Source organism: Amblyomma maculatum, chromosome 5 (assembly GCF_055883805.1).
Source record: "Amblyomma maculatum isolate TAMU_Amacu chromosome 5, ASM5588380v1, whole genome shotgun sequence".
Classification (NCBI taxonomy): domain Eukaryota; kingdom Metazoa; phylum Arthropoda; class Arachnida; order Ixodida; family Ixodidae; genus Amblyomma; species Amblyomma maculatum.
The window spans coordinates 71,254,284-71,276,331 of NC_139348.1; the positions used below are offsets into that span (position 1 = coordinate 71,254,284).

At 44.7% G+C, this 22,048-nt stretch overlaps 1 protein-coding gene across 1 annotated transcript in view; it reads right to left on the bottom strand.

Annotated features, from left to right (window-relative positions):
- Nucleotides 1–1,313: 1,313 nt before the first annotated feature.
- The window catches only part of LOC146188485 (juvenile hormone acid O-methyltransferase-like), a 43,069-nt gene continuing 22,334 nt past the window's right edge, over nt 1,314–22,048 (bottom strand). The window contains exons 3-5 of the mRNA XM_084603117.1: nt 11,145–11,511; nt 8,061–8,220; nt 1,314–1,543 (exon numbers count right to left, since the gene is read on the bottom strand). Coding sequence (XP_084459243.1) covers nt 1,335–1,543; nt 8,061–8,220; nt 11,145–11,511 — 736 coding nt within the window. The 3' untranslated portion in view covers nt 1,314–1,334. The remainder of the gene's footprint in view (nt 1,544–8,060; nt 8,221–11,144; nt 11,512–22,048) is intronic.

The window sequence follows — 22,048 nt, forward strand, 5'->3', positions numbered from 1 at the left end:
TGATCTTAATGATGACTTAAAAGAACTAGTCTCTGAAAGCAATTCTAAATACAAAAAAACTGATCTCGACGGACTTCAGGATCACTGGGCGATAGGACATTTAGCCAATCGTTAAATGGCAGCCCGTTGCATTTCTATTCGCAGATTGTTTCTGGAAGATACATCACATAATTTGAAAGAAAACTGCAGAGAAATCATGAACAATTAAAAAGCTACCCCATCAAAGAGTTTTTTTATTCTTGTAAACTTGCCTCAGAGCGTCACTGTAAGCCGTCAAAGAGTATCAGGTACATATAGGCTAGTGTAGTGTAAGTGTAAGTGTCTATCGGGGCTGCTCTATAAAAGTACAAGCCACCGGCGGCAGATGCCGCCCATGGAGGGATTCAAAGTGGGGGCCGCGTAAAGTATGAGTGACAGCAACCGGCGTAATCGTTCCCAAAGTGGGCAAGGGCATTTGACACCGATCTTTCTTTTTACACGAGCTGGTGCGCAGAGAGTGGGTCCATGGAGAGCCCTCTGTTACCGTTGCATGCCATAACGAAAACACAATGGGGGCAAATAAATTTGTATGATGAGGTATGTCCTTTGAAGATAGACGCATCGTTGTGTGGAATCGGCACATGTGAAAAAGCCCTTGAAAGTATGTGGCCATGCATTGTTAAAGTAACTGACGCGCGCTTTCGATAATTGATGATGAAAAGCATGAAAGAATTATGACGGAGAGCGAAAGCTCTACTTCACAATCAAAGCTGCAAAATGCGGGCGGGGTGCGAAGTTTTTGGCAGGTGATAGACGATAGCAGGCATGACAGGGGTTGCAGATCGGTGGAAGGTTTCTCTGACGCCTTGAACATTATCTGCTCACTTTTCAGGGCTTGTAAGAGGCGTGCACATTCGGGGTGTTGTCTGTCACAAGGCAGGTATTGAAAGCTACCTTCTGACCGCCTTTCAGAGACCTATTTGTCACACACTTGGCATCGTTTTTCCGAAAGTCTTTCTCCAATGCTCGAGATAAAAAGAACAAAAAGTTCACTGAAAGACTTTGCACTGTAGAGCACGTTTTCATAAATTGTCAGAAACCAACAAGTTCATAAAAAGCTAGATGGCGACACTCCTAATTGCCAATTGCTGATTGCCAATTCATCAAAGTAGAAAGCATTAGCGAACGCTATTAGTGTGCACATGAAAAGCTAAGATAAATCTAGACTTGGGAGTAAATGAATTGAGGGGCGGGAACGGGCACAATATGAGAGCATTATAATTTGCTTCATGGAAAGATAATCGTTTTCAAATAACAGCCTACAGCAATGCAGATTTGATCTTCATAGTAAACTTTTATTCTTCCAGTATGCCATTCGGAGTCTGAAAAATATGCTTATTTTGTGGCTTGCAAGCGTGAATTACAACCATGTCTCGCGTGGTGCTCGCTGATCCGGCAGTTTTCTTCCTAACGTCTTCAAGAGCGCGGTGCGTGAATTTCCGAAGCTCCTCCTTCTCGTCGTTGTTGAGCTTCTGGTGTATTGGATTCATAAGGGTAAAAAGGTCTGGAGAAAATGAATGGGGAGAGAGAGGAAACAGGTGCGTTACTAACTGTTTGGCTATATATGCTCAAAAATATTTTTCGCAAATTTCAAACATTTCATTATTAAATTAAACAGCGCGAACACGAAGACAAAGGACAATATAAAAGAAAGCCACAGTACAAGCGCTGACTCACAACTATGCCTAAGCCCTTTACTCCAAGGCCCAGAAAAAACAAACATGAAGAAAACGAAACAATCCCGTGAAACAACCCCTGGACTCACCTGCTGCACAAAACGTCACCTCATAAAGACACCTCTTTGCTTGAAAGAACAAGAGAAGTCTTGCTGACACACTTATTGTTCGTTGAAATAAAATATGATTCCACTATCTCTCTCATCATTTCTCTTTGGGGCGATACAAAATCCTAACCTTGTCAAACTTAGGAGTGCACTTCTCCTTCGTCATTATTTCACATGAATGGCAATGTGATACTAGAAACGTTTTGTCCTTTCCACTTTCCAAGTTGTTCAGGTGTTACTGTAGTCTGTTGTTAATACATCGTCCTGTTTGTCCTCTTTAACAGGCTCCACAAGAGAGTGCAAGCTTGTACACAACACCTGTCTTGCATCCAACAAGTGGGTTTCTACGTTTCACCGCACATCCTTGCTTCTTCGCTTCTCTTTCCCTTTGAATAGCCGGGCAAATCCTCTTCATCTTGAGCGGGGCGGTCAATGCGACGTCAGCACCATACCTCTTGCCTACATTTTTGAGGCCATGTAAATTTCTGTGCACATACGGTACTACCGCAATCTTCTTCTTTCTCTCACCCATGCTGGGCAGGGATTTCAGTCTGTGCGTTCTTTTAAAACTGGCCTCCATTAATAACCGACTCCCGATAACCGACCTTTGCAATTCTTGTCACTGGTCTTTCAAGACGCTTGCCCATGCCGTGGTAACAAGATTTCTTCAACGCATTTAATAAGCATGTGTTGATCATCCCATTCTTCACTAATTTGGAATGCCCCGAATTGGAGCTTTTCAAGGACTTCATCGATATCGGGTTGTATTCGCAACAAACATGATCATCAGCGAATTGAATAAATAAATCTAAATACTGTAACCGATCGCCCACTGGTTCTTCAACACTAAATTTCAGCCCGGATGCACACTCAGTAAAAACATCAATAACGTCCCTCATTCGTTGATGGCATCCTTCACGGTCTGTGAATACTAAAAAGTCATCCAAATGCCTGAAGATGGAATGATGTAAACCCTCCAAGTTATACTTCAGGTGTCTGTCCACGTACATTAAGATGTCACTCAAGACCGGTGCAACACTCGACCCAACGCATACTCCAGCCTTCTGCGTATACAGCTAGTTCTTCCAGCCTATGAAGGTGGACGCCAGGTAGAACCTCTAAAGTTCAAGGAAACGTCCAACACTTACACCTGAGGCATCAATGAAGTCACATTCATTATTGTCTTCAGTAATGCACATTTGAACACGCTTAAGGAGGCAGTCATGGGGGAGGCTATTATACAAATCCTTGACATCCATGCTGAAGGCAACACATTTTCTTGGGATGCGGTCTTTGAGGAATTCAACAAGGGCTTCACAGTTGCGTAGCCTTAGGGTGTCTGATAAAGTCAACGAAGAAAGGTGTTTCTGCAAATATTTGGAGACCAGGTGTTGCCACGCGCTCTTCTCAGATACGATGGCTCTGAACGGAACATCTCGTTTATTGGTTTTTTGGAAAAGAATACTTCCAAATGTAATTGCTTGCATTGTTTCACCTGTTCACGTATCCGTTCAAGCCCAAGATCACCTAGTAGAGCCATAGCCCTCTCTTTTATCATGGTCGCTTTCATAGGAAACCTTTTGTAATTCTTCTCAACAACAGCCTGCGTTTTTTCTTGAAACTGATTCTCAGAAAAAATAGTAAAATACCCATTTTATCTGATAGTATAACTCTGAGGGCTCTTGAGGCCATCCATTTCGCAATATAGGTAATAGGGCACTGTTTTCCATTTATTCCTTCGTTTGTGTGGTGTAACACTTTTATGCACTCATGGATGCACCGCGACCTATCAGAATCTTGAACTCTATTTACAATACAGCGTGACATGGTCACCTGTTCAACCTCATCAACTCTAGGCTCAAAAGCATGCTTAAAACCCAGCTTCAGCATCTTATCAATATCTAGAGGCGTATCTTCATCAGCGAACTTCAATACCTTGCCTTGTTAATCTTCGTTGATCTTCTCTTTTCGTGGAAGCCGAGGTAGAACCACCTTCCAAAGAAATTCCGTCACTCTTTCACTCAGGGCACTCCATTCTGTGTACTTGCGATACGCACGCTGCTTGCTCTACGTGAACTCACAAGAGAGCCGTAGACAATCCTTGAAGTGGAGGGCTTGCCTCCACATCTCAGATACCATTATGCGGCAGAGTCTCCTGCAATGACCAGTAGACGGCCTCAGGAACCCAAAGGTATTCAGGAATCCCGGAGGCACTGTGCCTAGCTTGAGGTAGCAAGAGGCATTTCTTGCTTGGCAGACACAAACGGCGATAGCAGGCGCTAACACCTCAGGGTCATTAAACGAAAGATTCTGAAGGACACAGGAAGAGTCTGTTGCACAAGAAATATGGCTTAGAAGAGAGCGCTATGGCTCTACTAGGTGATCTTAGGCTTGAATGGATGCTTGAACAGGTGAAACAATGCAAGCAATTACATTTGGAAGTATTCTTTTCGGCAAAAACCCATAAACGAGATGTTCCGTTCAGAACCATCGTATCTGAGAAGAGCACTTGGCAGCACCTGGTCTTCAAATATTTTCAGAAACACCTTTCCTCGTTAACTTTATCAGACCCCCTAAGGCTACCTAACTCTGAAGCCCTTCTTGAATTCCTCAAAGAACACAACCCAAGAATATGTGTTGGCTTCAGCATGGATGTCAAGGATTTGTATAATACCCTAACCCATGACTGCCTCCTTAAGCGCGTTCAAATGTGCATTACTGAAGACAATAATGAATGTGACTTCATTGACGCCTCAGGTGTAAGTGTTGGAAGTTTCCTTGAACTTTTGAGTGTCTACTTGGCGTCCACCTTCATAGGCTGGAAGATCAAGCTGTATACGCAGAAGGCTGGAGTATGCGTTGGGTCGAGTGCTGCACCGGTCTTGAGTGATATCTTCCTAATGTACGTGGACAGACACCTGAAGGGTAACTTGGAGCGCCTACATCATTCCACGTTCAGGTATGTGGACGACGTTTTAGTATTCAATGACCGTGAAGGATTCAATCAACGAATGAGGGTCATTATGGATGTCTTTACTGAGTGTGCATCCGGGCTGAAATTTAGTGTTGAAGAACCAGTGGACGATCGGTTACAGTATTTAGATTAATTGATTCCATTTGGTGATGATCATGTTTGTTGGGAATACAACCCGAGATCAATGAAGCCCTTGCTAAGCTCCAATTCGGGGCATTCCAAATTAGTGAAGAATGGGATGATCAACACATGCTTATTAAATGCGTTGAAGAAATCTTCTTACCACGGCATGGGCAAGCGTTTTGAAAGACAAGTAACAAGAATTGCAAAGGCCGCTTATCGGGAGTCGGTTATTATTGAGGCCAGTTGCCGGGTACTGAAGAGCCTTAAAAGAACGCACAGACTGAAATCCCTGCCCAGCATGGGTGAGAGGAAGATGAAGGTTGCGATAGTACCGTATGTACACAGAATTTTACATGGCCTCAAAAATGTAGGCAAGTGGTATGGTGTTGACGTCGCATTGACCGCCCCGCTCAAGATGAGAGGATTTGCCCGGCTATTTAAAGGGAAAGAGAAGCAAAGAAGCAAGCATGTTGGGTGAAACATTGAAACCCATTTGTTGGATGCAAGACAGGTGTTGTGTACAGGCTTCCACTCTCTTGTGGAGCCTGTTATATAGTACACACAGGACGATGTAATAATAAGAGACTACAGGAACACCTGAACAACTTGGAAAGGGGAAAGGACAAAACGTTTCTGGTATCATATTGCCATTCATGTGAAATAATGACGAAGGAGAACAAGTGCACTCCTAAGTTTGACAAGGTTAGGATTTTGTATCCCGCTAAAGAGAAGATGGCGAGAGAGATAGTGGAATCATATTTTATTTCAACGAACAATAAGTGTGTCAGCAAGACTTCTCTTGTTCTTTCAAGCAAAGAGGTGTCTTTATGATGTGACCTTTTGTGCAGCAGGTGAGCCCAGGTGTTGTTTCACGTGATTTTTTCGTTTTCTTCATGTTTGTTTTTTCTGGGCCTTAGAGTAAAGGGCTTAGGCATAGTTGTGAGTCAGAGCTTGTACTGTGGCTTTCTTTTATCTTGTCCATTGTCTTTGTGTTCGCGCTGTTTAAATTAATAATGAATAAGTACCAACTCGCCCAACAAAGTATCTTGGTAATTCAAACACTTCGCCATGCCGGTGTCAATTTGTCTTAAATAATATTTAAGATGTGATCGGTAATTTCAGATTTGGCAAGAAAGTCTTTTTCCGTTCCATCGCGGAAAACGTACTAGCTTTCAAGGGATATGTAGAAGCGCTTCACTAAGGGTTTAGTCTATTTAATTGCTTTCAAATTGATCGATCAAAAATGACTTGAAAGGTGCAGAGAACCATACTCCAGGTGCATCAATCACGATCACATCCGACAATCATTCATTAGATGAAAGGAGCACAGACTAAATATATAACCGTTGGAATATGAAAGATGCATTAATTACTTCCAACCAAAGCTTGAGGAAATTCATGTAGACGGTTAGAAAGTTTTGTGATAGGCAGACAAAAAGCATTTGAGTGCCAAGATTACACGGTATGTTGAAAATAGGCTTAATATTTAAAAATGTAAGTTAACTCAGTGGCATGCAGTATCGATCAACACGCGTAGGAACATTATCTATTCAATACGATGAACTAAGGACTCTGGCGGCATACCCATACGTGCCATACTGTCAATAAAAGGAAACATTTAGGTGAGCTCATCATTCAATGCAACGAATCAGCCCCCGACTTACTCTTTCTACATGACGCCTTTGTATTGACCGCTATCCATTGCTTCATTGTACTTAAATTAGAATTGTGGTTTGCTGTATAAACAACCTAAAAGATCGCGGCTGGGTGTCTTCTGCGTAGAGTGCCTGCAGTAATTGAAATCTAGACGCCCGATTCGCGCTTTGAGAGGCCGCTTATGAATGAACAATGTCGACGCTAACATTAAGGTGCTCAAGTAAACATAAGGGTATACTCGTGCTCTTTTAACAATAAAGGAAATGGCGTTAACTTTGGTACCACGAAAACTCCGGATTCAGACAAACCTCAAAGTAAGAGCTAATGATCAGAATGACGCTTAAAAACATTATTCAAGGTAGCATTCGTTCCGTTTGCCACTCACTCTCACAAATGTTATTAATCGTGGAAAAGTGAAAGCGGAGTTCACGGTCTCAGATAGCTATCAAACATTTGCAGGCGAGTCATATCGTGGCCAACGATAGATAACATTTTAAAAGAGAATCATGAAAATATTTCGATCTATGTGACAACGCATTGATTTGTTTCATTCCCTTCAATTTAGGTGCAGTAAAAAGCACATTCGACAAACGGGCAGGCGCGGGAATGATTACTTGGGCAAGCAGAATAAAACTTATAAAACACTGTCAAAGTAAATCTACTAGCTCACTGAAGGAAATTCTTGCATTTTCGACCACATTTTTACTATTGTACAGGCATTATCACAACGGAGACAAGTTGACAAACATTCGGTCATGCCTATGCAACATCAAGAACATGTGTCAGCATGCCGTGTGTGTTTTAAGAGAAAAAATTGTGTTTTTTTTTGTTGATAATAGTGAAACCTTCTAGAAGATTAACTGTTTTGATGGTCCCTTGCCTTCTTTTGCTCTTGTGGTGTATTTTATACTTGTTCCTGTTCCCGCCAAAATATGCGCCTCTGCGTTATAAGCATAACAGTTGTAAGCCAACGCACGTGTGCGTGTCTGTCTCTGTTGCTTACGTGTTTGATGTGCTGTCAGAAGCAAAGTGTAGAAGTGACCCAATATCTATAGATCATATTGATACACTCTCACAGATAATGCTGGCGGCAAAATATCGTAAATTTCAAATACAGACGTCATCGCCTCGACCACTTCCATTACTAAAGCTTCACGGCTTACATAGAAATTTTTCCATCATGGCGAGATCACAGCTTTTCAGTTTAAACAATTATAATCGAGCTATTTCGGCCTCGCCGGCTTAATGTTTACCATGATGGTAAAATAAATAAACATGTTTTACTCCAGTGCAGTGAGATCAATCGCCTGCTTATAAATACAATTTCATCAATAATAACTTGCCGGTCTTGGAATGCAAAACAAATACCATATAACCGCAAAGAACAAAACTATTGTTTTGCATTTAAATAGTAAATTTTGCCCATCGCGCCCTTTCAATGGGCAAAAGAGGGGAACTAGAAAGTTTTCAGTGCGGCACACGTACCACCCACAGAGTCGTTCTTGGATCCGCCGTGAGCAGCAACACGGAAAACCTCGCAAGCCAGTGCAGTCAGCCCGGCATCGTGGACAAGTTTCGCAGCGTACGTTCGCACCGACGCTCTGTTCTCCATAAACGTGATTTCCGGCATCACGTCCTCCAACAGCTGTGGGGCGGAGAGTGGAAGGTAAAGACTGAGTTCAAAAACACTTCTTAAAACACTCGTTGAACACAAGGACTGCTGCCCAATACCCAGTGGCTGCTCTTCAGGCTTGCGGCATGTCCGTCGGATCTTGAGGAAGGATATTAGCCTTATATATCATTCTTCTTGTCTATTTTCGCCGCACACGAGTTAAAAACAATTTTTATAATGCAGACATGGCGTAAGGGACTGTTATCAATGCGTCTATACTCGGAGGTCCTTCGCGACGACATTCTGGAGTACAAGACGCGTCGTAGCTGCGAGCTCCGGATTTTCGAGTGCCGATGATTTTTCCTCACCTGCGTAGGCACGTGACTTCTTGCCTCTCATTCACTCAAACATTTGTGCGCAAGGAAGAGTACTCTGCACGCCCCGACAGAAAAGCACCCCAGCTGAGATTTTGCGTCATTTCTTTGGAGCAACGAGAACTTGCTTTTGGGAGAAGTTCTTGGTAACGAACGGAAGGCCTTTAAAAAGGTGCAGTTTTTATATAAAAATAAATTTGTACCTAAGTGAGTTAAAAACCGTAAACTTTGTATCAGCTTTCACGGCTAATAGGTTGCGTGGATGTTCAACGTGAGCCTGCACGCTTGCCAGAATCAGAAAGAAGGAAGGATAAAGATGACACACGTTAAAAGGCCAAGGCTCAAGTCCTTGACTAGCATTTCTCCACACAGCTTTTATTAAATATTGCTAGTTCACAGTATTTCATTCATTCTCCCGGCTTAATATAAGCGAATATGCTTGGTGCGAAGACATTGTTCAGATATTATATGCAACAAGGGGATGCAGACTATTGCCATTAGGTTTAAAATAATAGCCATTGATTTGAGCAATGGAAGGATATTCAAGACGACTTAAAACTGCACGCAAGTTCACATTGACACAGCGAGCTGGAGCCCCAGCTGAGGACAACTGACTGCTGGACTATAGAATGTATACTTTTTACCCCTCGTGTATTCCTTCTTACACGCCCTCCCTTAAGCCCCGTTTCAGTGAGAATGTTCACCAGTGAAATCAATCATCCAGTTATGCCGCTAGCAGTCGCTATGCCCTCATTCTGCTCGCTATTTATGTCAGAAACATGTATTCAATTACATCGTCTTTCCTCGGAGAGTAGTTGGCTGCAATTGATTCGATATTTTCATAGTTCAATAGAATGATATTCATAAGTTCCTCTCTTTGTCTTATGAAACATTTAAACGGCTATTCTGACTACGAACGGAAAAATTTTAAGCTTTAGTCTTGGCGTCAGTATTTCTGTACCCGTGTCCGTGTATTGTCTATAAGATGAACAATACTTGTTATTGTCAGCATGGTTTTCAAACTGTAAACATTGGCATTAGACATTTCCTGTCTAAACATCTCGAGTTTCCAAAAGCTGTTTTCTTAACGTCTTCTAATGGTACGTTTGTACTCTGAAACAACCCTTGTGAAGGGATCTGATTGTACGGGATAAATAAGCACTTGTATATGTGATGAGAACAGAAGCAGCCACAGTTGGTTCATCTCAATCAAGCGCCCATTTTGCAATGAACGCCCTTTACATATAGATTTCATTCATACCTATGAACCTCGGGCTCTTACTTTAGACCTACCTGCAGGCGTTTTAAATTATTCTCCTCAATTTCTGACAACCCAGTGCTTGTTGCGAGGTCAGCTTGTCTTTAAACTTGATGCTTACGGAAAGGAACTTCATGAGAAGTTGAAAGATGCGAACTGGGGGGGGGGGGGGGGGGGGGGGGGGGGGGGACGTCGGGATCAATGGGACATGTTTAGCTGTAATGCGCCAGAATTCACATGTATGTCTAGGCAAGGCACACTTACTCAGTTTGAGAATATTTAGGGATGGGAAAACTAATGTGAATGTGTCACATCTAGATGGTAGCTGAAAGCAACTGGAACACTGTTCGCTTAAATGCAGGGTGGCAGCGGAAGGATAGATGTTCATGAGGAAAATTTTGTCGTACATAAATGCCTATAGGATTTTTAGGTATGGACTAATAGAGAATGTTACACAATTTGTTTTAAACATAGCAGATATGAAAAATAAAAAGCTATATTATCAAAAAGGGGTGTCACCTTCCATTAATTTGTTACAAAGTGAACGCACCAATCATCTATGCTTTGTTTTATATGTCACAAGCGACGGAATTAGGTTCTTAAGTGAATAGGAGCACAAAAGGCGCCTGGAGGGCGAGAGCGAAAAGGGCAATGAAATGGGTAAAGCATGGTTGGAGCAGCGCAGATCGGCGCTCTGATATCTGTTCTCGTTCGAGATATGAAATACAAACAGGCTGGTGAACAAACACGCGCAGAGCACTTTGTTAAAGTTAAATTGGTTCACAGGAAGGGAAAGGCGCAGTAACTGTCACACTTGCTCTGTGGACACCCGAACCGCGCCATAAGGGAAGGGAGGAAGGTGGGAATCAAAGTGGACAGAGAGAAAGAGGAGCCGTAGTGGAGGGCTACGGAGTAATTTTGACCACCAATTTTGACCACCTGGGGATCTTTAACGGCCCCGCCGGGGTGGTGCAGTGGTAAGACGCCCGACTACTGTGCCGGAGTTCTCGGGATCGAATCCCGGCCTCGGCGGCTGCCACAGAGCAAGTGTGGTGTCCACAGAGCAAGTGTGACAGATACTGCGCCTTTCCCTTCCTATGAACCAACCAACCATTAATGAAGGATAGTATACATTGCTTAGTCTTTGTGAACGTGGTTCTTTGAGTTATGCTGTACGATGAACTGAAATAATGCCATATTCTAACTGCCCCAAGAAAATTTAAAGCAAGACTTTTCTTCACGGCGTTCGAGTGTCCTCTCGAGTGCCCCTGTTTTCGCACATTATTGTACTGGAGAGCTACAATATGCTTTTTGCTGCTGCTTACATGGGCATACTTGCTCCACTGTGGCGAACTCTTCACTTCGATGAAGACTCTGTGGGCGTTGAGTATTCTCGAGAAGACTAGGAAGCATTCCCCTCCCGGCGCCATGAGCGTGGCGATGTTTTTCAACGCGTGTCGCTGGTCGGCGATCCAGTGGAGCACCATAACGGAGTACACCCTCTGGAAGCAGCCCTGCTCCTGCACGAACTCTGCCACGCTGTCGTCGTCCAGGAGGTCTAAGTGCCGGTAGTCGATGAGTGGATCGGAGTAACGTTCGCTTGCAAACTGGAGCGTGGCATGTGATTTGTCAACAGCCACAATCCGCTTGCACCAGGTTGGCATCTGGGGCCGCAGGTAATTCAGGGTAAAGCTGCGAGCACGAAGTAAACTTTAGAAGACATGTATGTCGGCTACATTGTTGGCATCTAGATTACGTCCACTGCATTATAAGAGCCTCTCGAATGACTCCAATTATGCGATCTTGAGGCAGCTGCTGCCTCGCTAGCTGCGCAGATTTCTTTATCCACCCACCCAACTCTTTGTGCCGGGATCAGCTGTCTACATGTTGGTCTTGTCTCGGAATTTTTCCGTAGCGCTTAAGTAATATCAGCTTACTCCCTTGACAAAAAAAAAACGATGACTTACTACGATGACTTACTAAAGGTTTGGTTTGGGCTTGTTTCTCCAGTTTAATGGCTCGAGTAAACAGCTGCTCTTAACGCGCTAACAAATCATTATACCCGCTTAATATTTTACAGAACTTGTGATGAGTATCTGTTGGGTCTTGTGTCGATCAGCCTCTAGCCCTGTAATGATTGATTGATTGATTGGTTCACAGGAAGAGAAAGGCGCAGTATCTGTCACACTTGTAGCTGTGGACACCTGAACCGCGCCGTAAGGGAAGGGAGGAAGGTGGGAGAGAAAGTGGAAAGAGAGAAAGAGGAGCCGTAGTGAAGGGCTACGGAGTAATTTGGACCACCTGGGAATCTTTAACGTGCGCTGACATCGCACAGCACACGGACGCCTCTTCGTTTCGCCTCCATCGAAACGCAGCCGCCGAGGTCGGGATCGAACCCGGGTACTCCGGCACAGTAGTCGGGCGTCTTACCACTGCACCACCCCGGCGGGGCAGCCCTGTAATGCCCGAACTACCATGTATGACGAAGAGTGCCTAATTGTTTGCAGATAAGCGGTAATTTCTTGACAATAATAAAAAAAGGCAGTTCGCAACCTATATATTGCACCAGTGTGCAGCTCGTTAATTTACGGGAGGCTTGTTCAATGGAATTGCATGAACAGTACTTTGTTCTAAACCAATCCGAATACGGAGACTGCAGCTTCGCTATCGAGTCGAATATAAATGAAATATTTTGGTAATATTCTCTACTAAGCTATTTATTAATTTATTTGTTTCAAGCATCTTTCTGGCATGGTGGGAATTATAGAACAGGGAGAGTGCGACTTGAAACCAAAATCCGAAAAAGAAAAAGGGAAGGCGAGATGAAGGCCGGGAACATGACATTGACAATGCGAATTGAGGTGTGCAATAAATAAAGTCAGTCTTTTAAATACTGGCACAGCAAGAAAACAATATACATGTGCATGTATGACATTTTATGTGAGAAGTACAGGACAAGGCAGAATTAGGAATTTACACTCGAATACAGCACAGAGGTAGTGTACGTCGAGTTCAAATCAGGTTACTCGTGATGAGTAGCCAAACCTCCACCTTTTGACTCCGCGGCGCACAGACGTCGGCACATGTTCAGTTAAAATTGCACTTTTCTGTACTTTAGTACTATAATCGATTTCACTCAGATAACGCCTGCCAATTTTGAACTGGTTCTAGAGCCTTGTTAATACTTCTCTGTGGGAATATTTGTACAAATCGAAGAATCGTGCGAACCAAAGAAGCGCCAGTAGCGCCGATCAGGTACGGTGTTAAAAAAATATGCAGTTAATGCTACAATGTCTGAAAGACAAGTCGCACTTAAAGAAGCTTTTTCCCTGAGTGTTCATGAAAAGAAAAACAAACAGTGGGGAGGGCGTCAATATTTGTCCTTGTTCCTATTAGCTGAGTCGTATTTGGAGAGTTCAGAAGAATTTCGATTCCTTTCGAACAGTAATGAAGTGTATTGAATTCGGTATTAAAAGGTTTCTATTATACACTAGCACCCAATGTTAAAAGATGAATGAGCGCAAGATATAATAAGGGATCTAGAATTTTATGACCCCTAGAACATTGGCCGGGGTTTCAACTATTTGAATCTTCAATTATATTTTTGATCCAGGTACGTATTTACGCTGAGTTTTGTCACTCATTCACAAATGAAGTGTTACAGGCATTCTTAGCTATCGACACTGTAGATACATACGCCCATGTCTCTAACAAACTTTAAAGCTTTCGCTTAACTATTATTTTGCAACATAGGTCATGCTACTGGCGTCCTACTAACCGTCCATATCTATATACGCCGTTCAACTGCCGGAATACTATACACTCGTTCATATCAAAATTCTTCCTGGAAACTTTATTTAGTGATACTGTAATACTGAAGCTATTGTATTAATATACAATGGCGTTCAGGTCAGTAATGTGGCTCTCAGATATTATTAAACTGTTACTTAATCAGCAGCTATATTATGCAAGTCAAGGCTATTTCAAGCAATAAGCGTATCAGCACTGAAGTGCGTGCGCTTCAGGGTTACAGGGCAAGCTTTATATCAAACAGCTTCATAAGCAATGAATACTGTGCTGTATTTTCTTGCTGTGCGGAACTTTTCTGTAAAAAGTTAATAAAACACATATCTCTCCATACTGCGATGCACTGCTCCGAATCATTCGCCCGCAGTTAAATTGAAAGACAGACAGTAGCTTTCGTCGCAGCTGATAATTAATTGCATGCAGCAAGAGGTGCTGCTGACGTGTTTCTGAATGGCGTTAAAACGTACGAATAAAACGTGACGAACGCCACAGACGAAAAAGGGGGCGCACAACGTCGTTCTCCCTGGAACCTTCGCGAAGACATGGACGGTCGTCAAGGACTTTAGGTGGCAGTTGTTTTACGTTCGTCTCTCGCATGCATACACTATAGCTTTTGGGCTGCGGATATAATGATACCTGTGAGGTCAGCTGCATAACAAAGGTGCATTTGGATGAAAAAGCAACATTCAAGCCTCTCCAATTGGCGCAAAAAGTTCCATAAAAAGTATAGTGGAAATTCGAAGCATTATGTCTACTACCGTCATTGGGGAATATCTCACACTGTACACCGAAAATTAGCAATTCTCCCTTCTGGGCCAGAAATCTTTTTTTCCCTGCATAACCAGCGCGCAGCCTCCACGGGCCCGATGTGCAATAGGAGGCTAGTAATGTGCGTGAACATCGAACACAGCTGTCAGAAAACACCGAAGTAGAATCTAGAAATGTATGATTCCCTGCCACATATTTCTCTACGTAAAAATTATTGCCGAATTTCAGCTTTCCACGCCACACGTAGACACTGTACAAGATATGTTAGGGATAGCTTGAAATAAAAAATCTGGGGCGCGTTTTTCTGTTTTTCGACGTTTAATTTAAGCTGGTTGTATTTTGACCTCAGTGAAGTTATGTTTTGAACTACGCATTCTAGTGTTTGGTAGACGCTGCGTGCTCCCTGCCAAAAGTCATTTAGAAAATGGCATTCTTCTTTTCCTTCAAAGTTAACTTTCGCTCTTCTTTTTCGATTCGTAGTTTCCTGGTGATGAATTATAATTGTCAGGTAAGTATGTAGCGATATACAATACTGCACAAATATTTAGGACTTTCTATTCAGAATAATCTTCATTGGAAAAAACCACGTACATTATGTCATAGCTAATACAGTACTACGAAAATGTTTCATTTTTGAAGGGCCCTTAATTTTCCTTCTCCTAGCTTTCTTCTACATTACGCCACCATTATTTGTGACATGTACGCATAAAATTATTATCAATAAACAGAAAGTGCTCGAAAAAGGGCCGCTAGCACTCCACATATAATGCTAGTGGCCAAAACAGAAAATGTAACGGGAAATGAGGGGCTCGTTTTCACACAGGAAGGGAAGAAGTGGTTGTTGTTGGTGGCTGTAGGAAAAAGGTAAAGAAAATGCACCGGCCTGCTACTGACTCTGTAGCTGAGCCACCTCTGCTGCCTCATGCGGAGAGAAGAGAAAATAGAGAAGAAAGAAAAGGAAGAGGGAGAGAAAGACGCGCGCCGCAATATCTGTCATTCACCACCGATGTGGTGGCAGGTGCAATGACGGCCTACAACAGATAAAAATTCAGTGGCAGGCTAGCTCCTTCGAAAGCGGCGGTGACCTATCTGTCGTAGCCCCAGCACGGCCAGTATCAGTACTTCAGTACTTTCGTATCTCTTCACACATATGCATATATATATATATATATATATATTGTCACGAAGACAGGAATGTATGGGAATCGGCAACAGGGGCAGATACACACAGTCAAGATAGAGGTTCCCGGGAAACGGTAACACAAAGACACAAGCTTAAGAGTCCACAGTCCTAGCTAGACGAAGCGCGCGAGAGTCTTCAACTTCTTCGTCTTTCAAGCGCTACCTCGAACCATCAGGTGGCATTATTCCCCCCCCCCCCCCCCCCCCCCACTCTCAAAAAAACAGACAAAAAAACCGCAAGCTCACAGAAAAAAACTGATCTGGATGGCAAATACGACTTGCAACGGGTAAAATACGGCTTCATGCGAAGCACATGCACTAGGTCAGACGAGCACTGACGGCTAGAACTCGGTACAATTCCGTCTGGAATAACCTCGTACGTAACTTCTGAGGGGCGACGCAACACTCTGTAGGGTCCGAAGTAACGATTGAGAAGTTTTTCTGACAGGCCTGGGCGCCGGACAGGTGCCCACATCCAGACTTTGTCACCAGGCTGGAACATGACATAGTGATGGCGGTCGTTATATCGGCGTGCATCTGTTGCTGGCTGTTTTGTAAGGTGATCACGGGCGAGTTGGCGAGCTTCCTCAGCGTAGTTGGTGAATTCTTCTGCGTCAGCGGTAAGCAGCTGGTCATCAGCCACACATGGCAGCATAGCGTCGAGCATGGTCTGTACATCGCGTCCGTATACTAGGCGAAACGGAGTGAATCGAGTTGTTTTTGGACGGCCGTGTTATATGCAAATGTGACATAAGGCGATATCTCGTCCCATGTTTTATGCCGCACATCGACATACATGGCGAGCATGTGCGCTATTGTTTTGTTTAGTCACTCAGTAAGGCCATTAGACTGAGGATGGTAAGCAGTAGTCTTTCGGTGATGTGTCTGGCTTAGTTAGAAAACGTCTTCAAGAAGACGCGCTGTAAATGCCTTGCCACGATCAGTGATGATGTATAAAGGGGCGCCATGCCGGAGGACAATCTGCGTCATGAAAAATTGTGCCACTTCGGAGCATGTTGCACGTGGCACCGCCATAGTTTCCGCGTAAAGAGTCAGATAATCTGTAGCCACGATAATCCAGTTACTGCCAGCTGACGATAGAGGAAAAGGGCCGAGAAAGTCCATACCACTTTGGTCGAATGGTACTAGCGGTGAGGGAATAGGCTGCAGGAAACCCGCTGGCTTCAATGGCGGTGTCTTGCGTCGCTGGCACTCGCGGCAACCTCTAACATATCGATGGACGGTGGCGGCAAGTTTGGGCCAGTAGTAGGCCTGGCGCCCTCTGGTAAGACTGCGTGCAAATCCAAAATGTCCAGCAGTGGGTTCATCATGGCAAGCATGAAGGATTTCATCGCGGAGATCTGCAGGGATGACTAGAAGATAGGCTCGGTCACTGTTGCCGGCGCTTTTCTTGTAGAGGATTCCGTCGCGCATACAGTAGGATGACAAGTTCTTAGCAAACAGTCGAGATACTGTAGAATCGAAACCCTCCAGATGATCGATCACGGTTTTGAGGTCTGGATCATCCCGTTGCCGGGCCTTTAAATCAGAGGAACTGATAATGCCAACAAAATGGGCGTCTTCATCCGTACTGTCATGGGCCAACTCCACGGGTGATCGAGACAGTTTGCCAGCATATTCATGTTTACGTCCGGATTTATAAACGATAGAGTAATCAAATTCCTGCATACGAAGGCTCCACCGTGCAAGATGTCCTGATGGATCTCGAAGACTAGCCAGCCAACACAAAGCATGATGGTCTGTCACAACCTTAAATTTACGGCCGTAGAGGTAAGATTGGAATTTTATTGTGGCCCAAACGACGGCGAGACACTCCTTTTCAGAAGTTGAATAGTTTGATTCTGCCCGAGAAAGGGTGTGGCTGGCATAAGCGATCACTGGTGCTGGACCAGAACAGCACCCAGACCGACGTTGCTGGCGTCGGTGTGAATTTCGGTGGCAGCGTCCTCATCGAAGTGTGCAAGAACGGGAGGGTTGTGCAGCCGTTGGCGCAGCTCGGTGGATGTCTCCTGCTGCTCGGAAGACCAGACATACGGGACGTCATCACGTGTCAGGCGCGTCAAAGGTTCTGCAATCTTGGCAAAATCGGCAATGAAACGGCGATAGTACGCGCACAGGCCCAAGAAACGTCGGACTGCTTTCTTCGTGGTAGGGATGGGAAAATTGGCTACAGCAGCTGTTTTATCAGGATCAGGCCGGACACCGTCAGCGCTAACCACATGACCGAGAAATTTCAGCTGCTGGTATCCAAAGTGATATTTTTCCGGTTTGAGTGTCAAATCGGCCGAGCGAAGAGCATTCAATACCGTTCGCAGCCGCTTAAGATGTTGGTCAAACGTGTCTGAATGCACGATGACGTCGTCCAAATAAACCAAACAGGTTTGCCATTTAAGACCAGCAAGTACGGTGTCCATCATTTTCTGGAACGTCGCTGGCGCTGAGCACAGACCGAAAGGCAATACTTTAAATTCATATAAGCCATCGGGTGTCACAAAGGCACTCTTTTCCCGATCGCGCTCATCCGCTTCTATCTGCCAATAACCACTTTTTAAATCAATGGAGGGAAAGAACTTCGTGTTTCGAAGTCGATCGACTGAACCGTCGATACGCAGCAACGGATATACATCTTTTTTTTGTGATGTCATTCAGTTTCCTGTAATCAACGCAAAAACGCAGCGTGCCATCCTTTTTCTTTACCAACACGACTGGCGACGACCACGGACTTTTAGATGGCTGAATAACATCATCATTAAACATTTCCTAGACTTGTGTCCGAATTGACGCACTTTCTTTGGCCGACATACGGTACGGCTGCTGTCGAATAGGTCGGGCATCGTCAGACGTTAAGGTGCGATGCTTGGTGATAGAAGTTTGCCGGACTTTCGATGATGATGCAAAGCACGGGGCGTACTCCAGCAGTAAGGCACGCAGGTCGCGTAGTTGACAGACAGAAATAATTAAATAATAATAAAAGAAATAATGAGAATAATTAAGCTTCGAGCTGCACAGATGCCTCGAGAAAATAAAAGCGAACGGTTGCCTTCAGCTATTGGCCCGTCACGAAGCCCGTCGCACACAACACTCACAAACACGCTGGAGCGGGGAGGCATTGAAACACACTCGGCTGAAACTCATAGGGCGCACGTACGTTAGCCATCGGTGGGGCTAGCAGCCGCTTTCTCCGTTGAGAACGAGACCGTTCGTTGTCGGAGATCAATGATGGCGCCATATTCCTGCAGGAAATCACCACCGAGAATCAAATCACGAGAACATTTCCGGAGAACGATGCAGCTGACAACGAACGTTGACGTACGAATCTGGATTCTAGCCGCGCACTGTCCAATAGGAGTAATTACATGCCCCCAGCCGTGCGTATCTGCGTGCTACACCATGGTGTCATAACCTTCCTAAGATGCGCTGCCAGGTTCCCACTCAAAATCGAAAAGTCTGCTCCGGTATCCACCAAAGCGCTGACGTTATGACCATCGATGCACAGAGGGATGTCCAGCGATAGCCGGTCTCGTGAACCAAATGCTGTCGTTTGTGCTCCAAAATCCATAACTGTTCTCATTGGGGGGACCTGTTTGTGCCGACATTTAGCGGCCCTGCCCCCGGAGGTCGCTCTACTCAGTTTTCCCGGTGGGGGCTTGGCGAGCGACCAGGCGGTGCTCGCGGGAAGTCACCAGTTGTTGAAGGGGATTGCCGACATGGGGATGGAGACCTGGATTGTCGGCGCGCCATCCAGAGGCTCTCTTGTGCGAGGTTGTCTCCAATGTCACGAAGTAGTTGACCGAACGTGCGTCTAGGTGCGTTGGTGTAAAAACCCTCCGGTCCGAGTTCCCGATAAGGGCACCACCGGAAAATGTGACCAGGTTCCCCACAGTGGTAGCAAAGGCGGCGGATTCGAGGGGCCCGCCAGACGTCCGTTCGTCGAACGTTTGACCGCTGTGGCCGCACGTACCGCGTTGGCTGCTGTGCAGGAATGTATTGCGTTTGCTGCTGGACGGGCATGCACTGGGATGGTGGTAACGTAGACAACGGAGCTTGGGCGGGAACTGGACGTCGGAGAATGTCAACGTACGTCGGACGAGAATAATCAGGAACAGGGGTACTTTGAGCTTCAGCAACATGCAGAGATGGCTGCGTGACTTGCTGAATCTATTCGCGGATCATATGTGCGAGAGAATCACCCCTGGGTTGGAACGCGCCACAAACCTTCTGCAGTTCCTCGCGTACAATTGCACGAAAAAGATCTCGGAGGTGTTCAGTATTGCTTACAGCAGCTGTAAGAGGCTTGGCAGCAGTCGTAGCAAGGATGGGGCTGTCGTAGACCGCCGAGCGGCGCTGGTGTAGGATCGTTTCCATGGTGACCGCCTTTGTTAAAAATGAGGTAACTGTAGCGGGCTACGTACAAGACCAGCAAAACGCTGTTCTTTAACCCCATGCATCAGGTGGCGCAGCTTTCTGTCTTCAGACATGTTGGGATCCGCACGTCGAAATAGTTTCGTCATGTCCTCAACATACATCATGACGGACTCGTTTGGCATCTGTTTCCGAGATTGTAGAGCCCGTTCTGCTCGTTCGCGCCTATCCAGGCTGACATACGCCTCTATGATAAAACGGCGGAACTGAGGCCATGATGTTATTGTGCCTTCTCGGTTCTCATACCATGTCAAAGCATGGTCTTCCAGGCAAAAAATGGCGTTCCGTAGCTTTAAGTTGTCGTCCCACTGATTAAAGGATGCGACTCGTTCGAACTGAGTTAGCCAATCCTCAACGTCTTCATGCGCAGTGCCATGGAACGATTTCGGCACTCGGGGGTTTTGAAAGTAAACAGGAGTACCTTGCATGACCAACGTAGTGCTTTGCGTGGCTGGCCGGAGGCTCGTTGTTGAAGTTGACTCCAAGGGCCCGTGTTCGGGAGGAAGGCCCAGGTTTCTCCGGCTGACGCGATTAACTGGCGTGTCCACAGGCAAAAGCTCGGTGTCGTTGGTTCGCGGAGGGGTGTGCGACATTGAGAGGCCCCAGCACCTCCACCAAAACTGTCACGAAGACAGGGATTTATGGGAATCGGCAACAGGGGCAGATACACACAGTCAAGATAGAGGTTTTCGGGAAACGGTAACACAAAGACACAAGCTCAAGAGTCCACAGTCCTAGCTAGCCGAAGCGCGCGAGAGTCTCCAACTTCTTCATTCGTCTTTCAAGGGCTACCTCGAACCGTCAGGTGGCATTATACAGTGCAGTCCACTTATAACGATACCAGATATAACGATATATCGCTTATGGCGATGAAATTCTTGTGATTTATCATTTTACTCCATGGGCCTATGTAAAAATAAACCAGATATAACGATCGATTATCCACAGTACATCGGATACAACGATAGATATATCGCCACCCGGTAGCTGTTTACCATATAAATTTGACAGTATTTTCAAAAAATGATAAAATATTTAAAAGACAATGACGTGAAAACTTTGCATATGCGCGCAAATGGTGATATGCGACGAAAACGGAATAAAATTAGCACTAGCATCATCGCAATCACAGCCGCGCAAAGGGTGCTGCTGCGGCCGTATCGTCATCGCCATGGCGACAACGAAGATGGCGACGACCACACAGACGGACGGCGCGATAGCTCACGAGATAATACGGCAGATTTATCAGGATTTCTGGCAGGGTTTCAAGGTTGAACGCCTCCTGACAAAATACGAACATATGCACTTTACGATTTTAACGAACATCAAGGCATAGATGTCCTTCAGTTCATCCAGCCGCTAATCGGTTTCCTGCACGCAAAGAGGACTGCCGCCAGAGTACACGCTACTGGAAGCGATGCTGACAGCGATTGTCAAGTTTCAGCTGCTGTTCAAGCGAGTGCAATTTCTGACTTCTTTAGGTATGCTTAAGTTGCTTTAGCGTTACTGATGTATACTATAATAAAGTGTTTAGTGCTCTTTACGATGATTAGCATTGTTGATTCTGATTTACTCATCGCTATTAAATAGGCAAGCCTACAGCATGGGAAAATACGTTGGTGTGCCTTTTTTTCTCGTTTTACTTTTTTTTTTCGCCGGCCCAGATATAACGGTAATCGGTTATAACGATAGGATTTTCAGGTTTTCTAAATATCATATTAAGTGGACTGCACTGTACATTTATATATATATATATATATATATATATATATATATATATATATATATATATATATATATATATATATATATATATATATATATATATATAAAAGTGAAAAATTGCTTCATACTGTTTCCAAGTTTATTTGTAGTCGACGTTTCGGCAGGAGCCCTGCCTTTCTCAAGACTGATGGTACATGATTCTTGTTTGTCTTCTTATAGGGTTGGCCAGAGGTGATACAAACAATATGGGCACACAAAGCGTATGCGGGAAGTCCTGACTAAACAACGGTACCCGCCAAATATT